This window comes from Vigna unguiculata, chromosome 11 (genome assembly GCF_004118075.2).
Source record: "Vigna unguiculata cultivar IT97K-499-35 chromosome 11, ASM411807v1, whole genome shotgun sequence".
Classification (NCBI taxonomy): domain Eukaryota; kingdom Viridiplantae; phylum Streptophyta; class Magnoliopsida; order Fabales; family Fabaceae; genus Vigna; species Vigna unguiculata.
In genome coordinates this window covers 452,435-467,363 of record NC_040289.1, presented here as the reverse complement: position 1 = coordinate 467,363, position 14,929 = coordinate 452,435, and the positions used below count along the sequence as shown (strand labels likewise).

Below are 14,929 nucleotides of genomic sequence, written 5' to 3'. Positions count from 1 at the left end.
GATTATATAATTTAAAATTTTAAAAATAATTTTTTATTATGTAATCTTAAAGTTAAAATTAACTTCTCAGTTGTGTAATCTTGAAGTAAAAAATGACTTCTAGATTCAAAAGTTATTTTCTTAAAAGAATTTTTGAATTACACAATTTAAAAATTACTTTTATTTTTAGATTATGCAATTCAAAGATCAAAAATAATTCAGTGGTGTAAATTAGAAGTTATTCTTTTATTAACCTTTCAAACTCCCGGAAGTCATTTGTTGTACAGTTCAAAGTAAAAAACAACTTTTGAATTGTGCAATGTGAATGTTTTTTTTAAGAAAAACATGACTTTCACATTGTGTAATTGAAAGTTAAAAATTTCTTTCAAATGGTTCAATATATGAAAGTCTTTTGAATTATGTAATCCAAAAACCTTTCACTCGTACGATTAAGTTATTTTTGACTTCTTACAAAATTCAGAAAGAGAAAGACAGAAAATTTTGTATTCATGAAAGTGTTAGACGAAAAAAATGGAGGTTTAGAATTTCACTTGAAAACGATTTAAATTTATATCACTAAATCGATTCTAATGGTATACTTTTGAAAAATGAGTAATAGTCTCTGTTTGAGGAAGAAAATATTAAATCAAAACAAGAAGTTTAATTTAAAACCGTAAAATGGTTTTTATTTACTTTCATTTAACAAGGAAAATAATAAGATTTTTCATACAAAAAAATAGGTTAATTGCAACCCTTAAAAAATCCTTATAAACATAAATGTGGATGATTGTGCCTATTATCCTCAAAGCAATACTACCACATCCTATAGAGCATTCAACACAAGTATTTCATTTTTGAATTCCACAAAGCATGCAAATGAGATTTTTTATTCCCAACACAGCTTGATCAATGACTAGGAAGCAGAATTTTGAATCCGAAACACCAAAGAAAGGGACATAAAGCTTAAAAGAGAATATATTGAATACACACAAAATCACACATTAAACAGAAGATGAGTCTCCATTAGAGGTTGTTCTAGTAAACAAAACATATATTGAGAGCTGCCATAGTTCTTCATATTACACCTACCTACGTGTAAGAAATGAAAACTTGAACGAGACAGAGAGAGTTGGATGAGAACCAAAAATTAATGGACAAAAAGGGGCCTCTTGTGATATCTTGATGCATCCATCTTGATGCCTAATGCGTTGATTCCTCGCCAAAAACCTCAGTGTTGCACACAGGACATTTCTGAAAAACAAAGTCAAATGGTAAAGACACAGGATTCAAGTGAATGTGAAAAATGGTAGAGACATTACATAGGATTCAAGTGAACTTGAGAAGAACAATGCATTTAAAAAAGTGGATACCTTGTTGATGCTGAGCCACTTGGTGATGCATTCACTATGATACACATGGCTGCATGGCAATTTCATTTGCTGGTCACCTCTTCGGTATGTCATCTGACAAATTACACACCTGTTTTCAAAGCAATTTCGTTGTGAGTAAGTATACCCTGAAAGTAGAAAATAAAGCTGGAGATTGAAACCAGGAAAAGGTTCTGTCATAAAGAAATGTGACACACATGCAACAAGTTTACACAATGTTCTGTGTCAATCTCTCTTCATAACATCATTTCGTAAATTTCATACTTTTTCTCAGTTGTAAAATTTGTTATGCAAGTTGTTTTATAGATATGATTTCTCCATCATAAATCTGCCAGGCAGAAGTCCTAAGAACCAGAAAATAATAATAATAAAATAACATCAAACTTCTATGATCAATGCAGTCCTACGTAGAAAACTAGAGAATAATGAATCAAATTCTCTGGGAATCGGATTTAAAGTAATTAAGACTATCGAAACAGTGCAATATGAAATAATGGATCATTATATTTCCAGGCGTATAGGGGAAGGGAGGAAATCAATCAAGAATAAAAAATGGACAAAAGTTCAATTGAATTTTCTTCTCTATTCACTGGTTGTTGACTTCTAGGATGATGAAAAACAAGGGAAATTACAAAATTGATAAATCTAAAATTAATAAATGCTACAGGCATGAAGCATAGATTGAATTTTAAGCTTCACTTGTCCTATATATTTTTCAATAGATTGACTTTGGTAAGATAAAAGATTGCAATTAAGCACTATAATTTTCACCCCTCTTCCACATTGCATTCACCTCATTTTCCTCAATAATATAATATAGTGTTGAGAACCAGGAGTTTACCTTTTCCCAGAATTTTTTCTTTTGAATAAGCTACCAAATTTGTACTTCGAGGTTGGAAGCATATCAATAAGTTCTTGTGAAAGACCACGGTTCTGAGTCCCAACTGCCTCTCCCAAATCCAGTAGTTCCTGTCACTCACAAAATATCATGTATTGATTCATATGATTTCTAATTCAAATTCTACTCAACATACCAATAAAATTGAAAGCTCAAAATATTGAAATACCTATTAGCCCCAAGTTAAACCACCTTGCTTAGTTTCAATCATCAAAATTTATTAGACATATACGAACTGGATCCTTTCTATATGCCAAAAGTCCAAACACCCTTTTTGATATTAATTATTCAAATTAAATATGATAACATATAAAAGCACCATTTCTGTTTGATTGACGTTCTTTGGACCTATTTTATTCATGTGATTTACTCTAACAACTTAATCTTTGAGTTAGTTCTTGACATGGTACTATTATCAAAGGTTCTATTATGACTAAGCGTCTCGGTGATCTGTGTCTAAATGGCCTGTGTAGTGAACTGGGGTGTATTTATATTCACCGGTCTTCACAAAATAGCTTGAACTTTTGAGAGAGTTGGCTAATGTAGAAATAATATTGAACATTAAGAATTTTAAGAAAATCCCTAATTCGCTAAACAAATCAGAGAATGTAGAAAATATGTTAACTTTGGATGCTTACCCGTCTGACTCAGCATGAATTAATGGAATATGATGTTTAGTAAAACATAACTAATTTAATAATCAATGATATAAAAGACGTAAAACAACATTCTAAAAGTAAGAAACTACATGCATACATCAGCATTTACACATAAAACATTTAATGTACCACACCTCATAAGTCATATTATCAGGATCGATGTTGTCTTGCCATATGACCTGCACCAATACCCCAAGGATTATTGGCTTCAGATGATAAATTTTTATGCTGGTTCTGATTATCAAGTTAGAAGTTGGAAACAACATAGAGAAGGGTTAACTACTTTTTGACATTAAGCAACTGAAATGCAGAGAGATCTCAACTCAAGTTTTTTCAAGTCCTCGTTTTAAATAATATAATTCCCAGTCTGATCAAGCTTATGAGAGAACAGTTATACACGGAAGCACAAGAAATCAATTTAGAGGGTTCAAATAACATCTTTGTGGATTGAATTCTGACACAGATATTGAGCTCCAGCATGAGAGGTATAAAACCCCTGCTTTTGTATAACAGAAGAACGGAGTACAGAAGAAACAACAAATCTAGTCATGTTCTGTTTATGTTTTAATCATTCCCAGTTAGTGATCCCCAAATGTTAATGGTTAGTTAAAGTAGAATATCAACAATTAGTTATAACAATCAGTTAGTTAGTTATATCAACTAAGATTTCTACCATTTCCTATTGACATCTAATCGCTAATAGGTTCGTTATTGTCTTCATATTTTCCGTACAACATTTTTGTTTGTTTTTGGCTTGGTAACATTCCCATGACTCAGTTTACTCAATAAAGAAACGTTTATTTGGAGACATTTCTAGCAAGAATAAACTGAAGATGGTTTATATGATGTAGAAATTATCAGTTCATATGAAAACCGTTTTGGGAGAAAACCAAGTCTAAAAACCAACATATGTAAACTACTTTGTACGAAAAAGACAATAACATCGTTGGCAACAATACAAATCCTATTTGATTAAGTGTCATCAATCGGAAAATATACCCAGAAAAGGAAGATGAGATAGGAGGCAATGGTCCCCAGGATTTGATAATAACAAATAAATGATGTTTAACTTCAAAACTCCTTTTTGGTTTCTAGACCACATAAGCAAAAATGATTCACATAACATGTCAGATACATGTTACTATCAATCATTGCCTATTACCAATATCATTCCCTCCTTGAGCATCACCCGTACATAAGTATCAGATAAGTATACAAAGTGCCACAGCATTCGGGATGCACATGATACATGTGAAGCAAATGCAAGCATTGGTGCTTTGCATTAAGCAGGAGATTATATGCTGTTTGGGAAAATCTATAAAAATATTGTTTTGCCTGTTTTGAAAATGATGTTAGGACCCAAAAGAAATCATGGACACAATGGGCGGAATTGTTCATCTTGTCTCATTGGCCTAGGGTCTGGAAAGTTTAGATGAGGGAAAATGGGAGTAGGAAACTGGCAGAGAGAATGGCTAGCAGATGACATGCATAATAGATATAACGGAATGGCTAGCAGATGCATTATGATATAACTCTGACATTCCAAAGAACCTAGTCTAATAAGCTGAAAAGACAGATTAACCTAAGTTTGGTCAAATTTATGGTTAAATTGCGAATCACCCCGTTTAACTGTGACTGTTGTGCAACCTGCAGTGTTTACAACTTTGGTTTGTTGCTAACCCCGTAAAGCTTTCAACTTTACAATAAATAAGCCCCTGTAATTAATTCATAAAATTAAACCCACAAGGATTACTAGACACAAAGTAAAGTTTAGGCAAACTATTTGCTAATGACATGGTGTAATCCATGTAGTCGACCTCATGACCTACGGAAATAAGGTTATTGTTGTTTGTCACACATTGAAAGTATATGCAGACTATTTGCCAAAGTTTAAACTACAGGGGTTATCTGTCACATATTGAAAGTTTAAACAAATCAATTGCAAAAACTGAAATCATGGACTATTTTAGCCAAGAGGCCCAAGTTAAATTGAGTAATATTCATTTTGATCAACATTAACTGATAAAAGTGTTAAAGTATCCAAAAAAGTGTGCAGTAGATAGATCACAATTTATCATTAAAGTATGCCATGTACACCAAACTATCATTGAAATAATGTCTCCCAAATTTCAAGCATAGGGGACCCAGTGTTCCTACCAGTACAAATGATTGAATATTAAACCAAAATTCAAATAGGTAAGGTCTAAAATTGTGGCTCGGTTAATAAGAAAGCTTCCTACCTGGCTACTACTGTTGGACTCAAGATGATTTGGACTGCCTGCAAAAGAAATTTAAAACAGTTAATATACCATACTATAGTTCACATAGATTTCCTAAGTAATGAAAAAAGAAAAACGGTTTCAATTTAACTCAGAAGTGACGAAAAAAATGATAAGCTTCACTTAAAAGGTTAGCATGATTTGCAAAAGAAATCCAAATAATGAAGACGCTACCACAAAGTTTTCAATTTTTTTTTTCTGAATAGCTGCAATTTATAACAGTAATTCCAATAATGAGTTTCACCCAACCCGACAACCCCTCCCCCCTCTACAACACCTCGCCCCCCCCCCCCCCCCCCCCCTAATTTGATGATAGCATGGACCTAAAAGTGATAAAAATACAACAACCAAATTGCAGAAACCAACAACTTGGCCACAGGCCTTTGCTTACAGTAAAAGAAAATAAAATTTCACTAACATTCTTCAGGGATGGTCTGCATGCTAGTGATTCCATCTCTTCTAGGCGGAGAATCTGTTGTAGCTGGTTCCACAGCAGTAATTGTCGAAGGGTATTCCCACTCAGCCCTTTCAATCTCCATTCTCGGCAAATGACCATTTACCTCATAAGAACTATAGTAAGATGTACTACCAGGGCCAGACAATCCAAACTTATAGGGATTCATGTTCATTGACCAGTAGACACTTTCCTGGACAGAACATAAGATTACATAGTTATGGTCACAAACCAAAACAGAATCTTAGTAAAATATGAGTTAATAAAACAAAACAAAAGAGGATATTTTCGGCAAGTTCAACACATTCACATATGACAACAACTCAAAATTTAGTATTTAAATGGGTCAAAAGGGAGACATGCATGTATACGACACAGCTACTTGGAAATGCAGCATTACCTATCCCCTTTGCAATTCAACAAAAAAAAAAAAGTACCCATCATTCTCACATTATTTCTTGTACTTGACCATCCAACTCCCATTATTTAAAAACGAAAAAAAAAATTCCATGATTTCATGTCAAACATAGTGAATGCTATCATGTATCTAACTGTTAAGTAGCAGCAGTAATGATAGCAGCAAAAGAACTGAAATTTCTGCTTTTACTCCCATATTTTCAGTAAAATCCAATTTAGAACAAAACTCAATAAACACTAACAAAAACCCACATTTGCAATCCCTGGATGGATAGCATGATTCTAAATCACTGCCACCAAAACCATTAAATCATCCAGCAACACTGAAACAACATAAAAACAAGAATAAGGGGTATCACACGTTTATGGTCCCCCAAAACACCTTGAAATTCGATTTTAGTCCCTGTAAAAACATAATACATTATTAATCCCAGAAGTTTAACAGAATCACAAGTTTTTATTCCTGATATGCATGGCTTAAAAAAACAGGTCAGTGACCACAGTTTCGGCGACAAGGTCAAGTTTTGTGGGACTCTAACTGTGTTGCGACCAATTTGAGCCACATTTAACCGCAATGTCAAGGATCGCGAGCAAACCACAAAACTTCACCCACAAAAAAGTACAAAAGCTGAATTTTGCCATATTTGGCCCAAAATTTAAAAGAAAAAAAAAACAACAACAAGAAGAAAGAAAAACCTGATCAGGCATTGAACCAGCAAAGGCATAATTGACGGGCACATGAGAGAATCCTTGAAAGAAATCCACAAAGTTTTCATTCACAGCATAAGGAAACCCTGCGTCTACATAATGCAACCCCATTTGTCTACCGTCATTCATTTTGCACTTCCAAGACGAATAGAACACACCACTCTACACTATACCCTTCAACAACCACTGCACACACAAAAAAAAACACAGAAAGAAAAAGCACATTACACTCCACCAAACACGGCCTTCAGCAACAAATTCTTAAAGGGAACTACATCGAGAATCGCAGCGACAACCTTCGAATCCCACAGAAAACAAGGTTTGTTTGGCCTGAATTTCTCTCAAAAAAATTGAAAAAAAAAATGCTTGTAAAAGTTTGGTGTGTGGGGTGAGATTGAGTGTGTGTTTCTGGTGAAAGAAGAAGAAGAAGAAGAAGAAGAGAAGATGCAGAGTTGAATTACCTTGTTCACATTCAGAATGGTTGGAGGAGTGAGAGAGAGAGAGAAGAGAGAGAGAGAGAGAGAGGGTTTCTATGCTCTGAAGCAAATGGCAATGCAATGAGGTTCTCCTCCTTTTGTACCCATTTTCTCTTTGGGATTGATTTGGGACAAAGTTGAATAATGTAATTAAAATTTTATTTTCTTGTAATAATATTATATACTAACAACATATTATACTAATTAATTATCATTAATTTCATCTAGAATTTTCCTCACGCATTTCATCAATAAGTTAACAAGTAAAATAAAAGAAGAAACTAAAAATAAAGAAAGCAACAATATTTTGTTTTGTTCTCTTTTGCAAAAAAGTATGTTGTTTTATTTTTTTTTCTTAAAACATAATTTTGTTTCATCTTAAAAATTATAAAACTGTGAATGAAACTCCAAAAAAAAAGTGTTTCACAAAATTATTTGATGTAAGAATTAAAAAAGTATGGATAAAAATGTGTTACTAACCATTTTTTATTAGAAATTATTACAACAAAGTTATTCCCTTAGTTTGTTAGGCTCAATTGATTTTTGTATGGTCTTGATCATAAAAGCTAAGAAAAATTAAATCATTATCTTAATTATAAATTTAGTAAAGTATGAATGTAAAAGTAAATAAAATATTGATGTCAATAAATTTTAAATTAGAATTATAATACAATTATTGTTTAAAGTATTTTTAAAAAAACAAAATTAGAAAGAAACATATGGATAATAATTTTCTCGAATGGTCAATTTCTGATTCATTTTCCGATAAATTAACGACTCGTGGCGGTCATGGCCGATGCTTCCGTTCGTGTTGGAACCAATCCCATTTGCAAGTATTTAGTAACTTATAAATCTTATATAAAATAATTTCTATCTACTTTTAATTCAGATATTACATATTATGTTATATAAAAAACAAGAAAAAAATAATTCATAGATTTTTTTAACAAATTTATATTTAAATAAGTCACAACTGGTGTTAAACATAAGTCATTATATTTTTAACATATTTTTACTATTTTTTATCATTAAAAGACTAATTTAAAGTTTTTTTATTTATTTTAATTTGAAGTATTTATCAATATTTTTTTTTACTCAAGTGTTTGATAAAATGTTATTTAGATAACTTATTATTGTATTAAATATATTGATATAGTGTTTATAATGATTCAAATTTTTTTAACAATTTGATCTCAAGAATAAAAATATAATTAAAAGTCAATTATCATAATTAGTTTATTTTTTACTAGTGTAAACACAGGCGCTATCGCGCCTGTGTGTACGCATTTTTTGAATTATATTAATAATTGATGATATTGTAATGTTATTAATTTAATAAACAAAATAAAAGTATATTTATAAAAAATAAAATAAAATGTACGGAGAAAATAAGAAAAAAATAACTGTTGATGAATAGTAAGAGAAAAAAAGAAAAAGGAGATAAGTAAATAATTTTATAAAAACTTGTAAAAGTAACCGCTAATTTTTAAAAATTTAATAAATAATTAAATTATAAAGGGTAAAGTTGGAATTATGAAATGTGGACACAAAAGAGGGAATCCCCTTTATATATAGTTATAGATACAAAGTTGTTTAAAAGAAAAGCCAGAACTCATTATAGCACATTTGGAAGAGGAGAGCTTCATCCGATATTTGTAATTTAGAAAATTACTTCACTCTCTAGAAGATGATTGACACTATAGAAAAACATGAGTTGTGAGATTTGATTTTAATAAAAAAAATATTTTATTCTAAGATTATTATACTAAAAATAGCAATTCAAAAATTCAAATAATGAGAAATGAAAACGTTTAATTGGAGGACTACAAAAATATTGTCCTAAAGAATATTTAAATCTTTCATAAATTTATATATATATATATATATATATATATATATATATATATATATATATATATATTACTCAAATAAATTCCTTTCACAAATCTTAAATATGTAGTACTTTGTCACATTATTAATATTATTAACAATGACTAATTTCAAATTCTAAAAGTAATATCGTTCAAAATTAAAGAATAAAAAAAATGAAATATTTTTATTATAGATTGAAAAGGAACTATTTTGTTAGTATATAAAATTGAAAACACACCTTATCTAAACAATATAAAAACTAGTTGTATAATTGAAAAAAAAATAATGGTAAAATAACATGGAAGTGAATTAGGTTATGAGAAAATTTTGTATATTAATTGATTTAAGGGTGAAATAGATCCAAAATGAGATGAATGTGAGTAAAAAAAATAGGATTGAGAAAAAAAAACAAAAAAAAAACAAAGATTGAAGTATGAATTATAGTGGAAGAGAAAGATGAAAGAGTGTATTAGAGTTGGAAATTGCATACAATGAACCAATAATAGTGATACTTCTTATTATGTAAAAAGATGTTGGACTTGAGGATGATACATATAGAAAGAATATTGATTATCATCAAACTCTGTCATATTGAAATCTGTTAAATTAAATATGGTATACACAGAAAAAAAATGACCATCACATTTTATCACTTTGAATAATATTGAAGTTGAAGATAGCACACACAGAAAGTAGTGTGACCACCATCTGTTGGAGTTGGTGATACAACACACAGAAAGAGAAATGGTGACCACTGCATTATATGACCCTCTGAGACTCTTTCTGAAAATGGCACACAGAAAGATAGTGATAGTGACCAGTCTTATGATGTTTAAGAATTTCAATTAAACAGGTCAGCAAGAATAACAAAAATTTAACAAAAGTTAGTATAATAATAAAATTTAGAACACTTAAATGATAAAAGAATAATTAAAATATTAAAACATGAATACTCTGAATATCTATAATATAATTCACTGGATTTCTTTTGTTATAAAATTACAACATGAATAAAAAAGAAAAACATAAAATAAAATAAATGATATGATGTAAAATAAAATAGAAAGTATAAGTAAATATGATGTAATAAATTTTTCGGTTAGTGAAATATTACATTGAAAAAGTACTAAATAGTATTTTTATTCACAAATTGAATTAAATACTAAATATTTATTAAAAATCATTTTGCAATAAAAAGAATTGAATAATTTATGAAATGTTTAATTTAAATTTTGTAATCATTATAAAATGTAAAATAGACAACTTTCTAAATTCATTTTAATAAATTTTAATAGTTTTAAGTATTAAAACAACACTTTTTATAGTGTTAGGGACTAAATTAATCTATATATATATATATATATATATATATATATATATATATATATATATATATATATATGTGTGTGTGTGTATAGTTCAGACAATTGTATACAAATTTTACACTAACCTTAATTAGAAAACATTATTACAAAGGCAATATTAAAAATAATTATCATAAAATAAATACCTTTTTTCCAGTTATGTTAATTCATTATTTAATAACACGGCACTATGTATGTTCTTAATAACTAGAACACTAATTTAGTCTTTTCAGACTAAAAACATATTGTCCAAAAGAATATTTAAATCTTTCATAAATTTATATATATATATATATATATATATATATATATATTACTCAAATAAATTATTTTTACAAATCTTAAATATATAGTACTTTGTCACATTATTAATATTATTAACAATGTCTAATTTCAAATTCTAAAACTAATATCGTTCAAAATTAATGAATACAAAAAATGAAATATTTTTATTTTAATTAAAAAAATCTATTTTGTCAATATAGAAAGTTGAAAACACATCTTATCTAAACAATATAAAAACTAGTTGTATAATTGAAAAAAAAACTAATGGGAAAATTACATGGAATTGAATTAGGTTATGAAAATATTCTGGATATTAATTTTTTTAAGGGGTGAAATAGATCCAAAATGAGAAGAATGTGAGTAAAAAGAAGGTAGGATTAAAAAAAGGATAAAAAAGCAAAGATTGAAGTCTGAATTATAATGGAAGAGAAAAATAAAAGAGTGTATTATATAGTTGAAAATTAAACTTAATGAACCAATAATAGTGATATCACTTCTTATGATATTGAAGGATGTTGAACTTGAAAATGACATTTAGAAAAAGAATATTGATTACCACCAAACTCTGTCATATTGAAAGGTATTAGAGTTAAATATGGCACGTATAGAGAGAAAAATAGTGACCACCACATTTTATCACCTTGAATAGTATTGAAGTTGAGGATAGCACACATAGAGAGTAGTGTGACCACCATCTGTTGGAGTTGGTGATATAACACACAAAAAGAGAAATGGTGACCACTGCATTATATGACCCTCTGAGACTCTTGTAACAGAAAATGGCACACAGAAAGATAGTGATAATGACCACACCTGTGTTTAAAACTTTCAATTAAACTTGTTAACAAGAATGACAAAAACTTAATAAAAGTTAGTACAATAATACAATTTAAAACACTTAAATGATAAAAGAATAATTAAAATATTAAAACATGAATACTCTAAATATCTATAATATAATATAATTGACTGGATTTCTTTTTATATAAAATTACAACATGAATAAAAAGAAAAATATAAAATAAAATAAATGATATGATGTAAAATAAAATAGAAAATATAAGTAAATATGATTTAATAAATTTTACAGTTAGTGAAATATTATATTTAAATAGTATTAAAATAGTGTTTTTATTCGTAAATTAAATTAAATCTAAATATTTATTAAAAATCATTTTGCAATAAAAAAATTGGATAAGTTATGAAATGTTTAATTTATATTTTTGTAATCATTATAAAGTAAAATAGAAAAATTTCTAAATTCATTTTAATAAATTTTAATAATCTTAAGTATTAAAACAACGATTTTTAATATATATATATATATATATATATATAATTATAACAATTGTGTATGATTTTAATTTGCCTATTATTTGTATAAAAATTTTACACTAACCTTAATTAGAAAACATTAATACAAAGGCGATATTAAAAATAATTATCATAAAATAAATACCTTTATCCCAGTTATGATAATTCATTATTTAATAACACGGCACTGTGTATGTTCTTAATAACTAGGACACTAATTTAGTCTTTTCAGACTAAAAAAAATTATCCAAAAAAATATTTAAATCTTTCATATATATATATATATATATATATATATATATATATATATATATATATATATATATTACTCAAATAAATTCTTTTCACAAATCTTAAATATGTAGTACTTTGTCACATTATGAATATTATTAACAATGACTAATTTCAAATTCTAAAAGTAATATCGTTTAAAATTAATGAATAAAAAAATGAAATATTTTTAGTTTAGATTAAAAAAACTATTTTGTCAATATAAAAAATTGAAAACACACCTTATCTAAACAATATAAAAACTAGTTGTATAATTGAAAAAACAATAATGGTAAAATTACATGGAAGTGAATTAGGTTATGAAAATATTTAGGATATTAATTGATTTAAGGGGTGAAATAGACCCAAAATGAGAAGAATGTGAGTGAAAAGAAGATAGGATTGAAAAAAAAAGATAAAAAAGCAAAGTTTGAAGTCTGAATTATAATGGAAGATAAAGATGAAAGAGTGTATTATAGTTGAAAATTAGATAATGAACCAATAATAGTGATATCACTTCTTATGATATTTAAGGATGTCGGACTTGAAGATCACACATAGCAAAAAAAATATTGATAACCACTAAACTTTGTCATATTTAAAGTTGTTAGAGTTAAATATGGCAGACACAGAGAGAAAAATAGTGACCACCACATTTTATCACATTGAATAGTATTGAAGTTGAGGATAACACACACAGAGAGTAATGTGACCATCATCTGTTGGAGTTGGTGATATAACACACAGAAAGAGAAATGGTGACCACTGCATCATATGACCCTCTGATGCACATGTAACTAAAATGGCACACAGGAAAATAGTGATAGTGACCATATTTGTGATGTTTAAGACTTTTAATTAAACAGATCAACAAGAATGACAAAAATTTAACAAAAATTAGTACAATAATAAAATTTAAACGATGAAAGAGTAATTAAAATATTAAAACATGAATACTCTAAATATCTATAATATAATTGACTGGATTTCTATTGTTATAAAATTACAACATGAATAAAAAAATATAAAATAAATAAATGATATGATGTAAAATAAAATAGAAAATATAAGTAAATATGATTTATTAAAATTTTCAGTTAGTGAAATATTATATTTAAATAGTATTAAAATAAATTGAATTAAATAATAAATATTTATTAAAAATCATTTTCAAATAAAAAAATTGGATAATTTATGTAATGTTTAATTTATGTTTTGTAATCATTATAAAATGTAAAATAGAAAACTTTCTAAATTCATTTTAATAAATTTTAATAATTTTAAGTATTAAAACAACATTTTTTATAGCTTTAGAGATTAAATATATATATATATATATATATATATATATATATATATATATATATATATATATATAATTATAACAATTGTGTAAGATTTTAATTTGCGTATTATTTGTATAAATTTTTTACACTAACCTTAATTAGAAAACATTAATACAAAGGCAATATTAAAAGTAATTATCATAAAATAAATACCTTTTTTCCAGTTATGATAATTCATTATTTCATAACACGGCACTGTGTATGTTCTTAATAACTAGTACACTAATTTAGTATTTTCAGACTAAAATAATATTGTCCAAAAGAATATTTAAATCTTTCATAAATTAATATATATATATATATATATATATATTACTCAAATAAATTCCTTTGACAAATCTTAAATATGTAGTACTTTGTCACATTATTAATATCATTAACAATGTCTAATTTCAAATTCTAAAAGTAATATCGTTCAAAATTAATGAATAAAAAAATGAAATATTTTTATTTTAGATTAAAAAAATTCTTTTGTCAATATAGAAAATTGAAAACACACCTTATCTAAACTATATAAAATCTAGTTGTATAATTGAAAAAAAAAAGTAATGGTAAAATTAATTACATGGAATTGAATTAGGTTATGAAAATATTTTGGATATTAATTAATTTAAGGGGTGAAATAGATCTAAGATGAGAAGAATGTGAGTGAAAAGAAGATAGGATTAAAAACAAAGGTTAAAAAAAGCAAAGATTGAAATCTGAATTATAATGGAAGAGAAAAATAAGAGAGTATATTATATAGTTGAAAATTGCACATAATGAACCAATAATAGTGATATTACTTCTTATGATATTGAAGGATGTTGTACTTGAAGATGACATATAGAAAAAGAATACTGATTACCACCAAAATGTATCATATTGAAAGCTGTTAGAGTTAAATATGACACATATAAAGAGAAAAATAGTGATCACTACATTTTATCACCTTGAATAGTATTGAAGTTGAGGATAGCACACACAAAGAGTAGTGTGACCACCATATGTTGGAGTTGGTGATATAACACACAAAAAGAGAAATGGTGACCACTGCATCATATGACCCTTTGAGGATCTTGTAACTGAAAATGGCATACAGAAAGATAGTGATAGTAACCACACTTATAATGTTTAAGACTTTCAATTAAACAGATAAGCAAGAATGACAAAAAATTAACAAAAGTTAGTACAATAATAAATTTTAAAACACTTAAACCATAAAAGAGTAATTAAAATAT

General features: G+C 27.4%; 1 protein-coding gene across 2 annotated transcripts; it reads right to left on the bottom strand.

The window, feature by feature from the left end:
- Window positions 1–930: 930 nt before the first annotated feature.
- On the bottom strand, window positions 931–7,375 carry LOC114168286 (E3 ubiquitin-protein ligase BIG BROTHER-like). Of its 2 annotated transcripts, XM_028053038.1 has the most exons (8): window positions 7,244–7,375; window positions 6,771–6,968; window positions 5,622–5,850; window positions 5,165–5,202; window positions 3,059–3,103; window positions 2,209–2,336; window positions 1,350–1,458; window positions 931–1,230 (listed from the first exon to the last, which is right to left on the bottom strand). In XM_028053038.1, exons 2-8 carry the CDS (start codon window positions 6,909–6,911, stop codon window positions 1,180–1,182), a joined length of 741 nt encoding a protein of 246 aa, XP_027908839.1. In that variant the 5' UTR covers window positions 6,912–6,968; window positions 7,244–7,375; the 3' UTR covers window positions 931–1,179. The 2 variants fall into 2 exon arrangements, with proteins under 2 accessions (XP_027908839.1, XP_027908840.1); XM_028053039.1 differs by lacking the exon at window positions 3,059–3,103.
- Between the last annotated feature and the right edge of the window lie 7,554 nt (window positions 7,376–14,929).

Excerpts from the sequence above, each read along its gene's own strand:
- LOC114168286 (XM_028053038.1), bottom strand. The coding sequence starts at position 6,911 with ATGAATGACGGTAGACAAATGGGGTTGCATTATGTAGACGCAGGGTTT. Across the intron at positions 5,851-6,770 it reads CTGGTTCAATGCCTGATCAG|GAAAGTGTCTACTGGTCAAT; the intron begins GTTTTTCTTTCT and ends TGTTCTGTCCAG. Across the intron at positions 2,337-3,058 it reads CTGATAATATGACTTATGAG|GAACTACTGGATTTGGGAGA; the intron begins GTGTGGTACATT and ends TGTGAGTGACAG.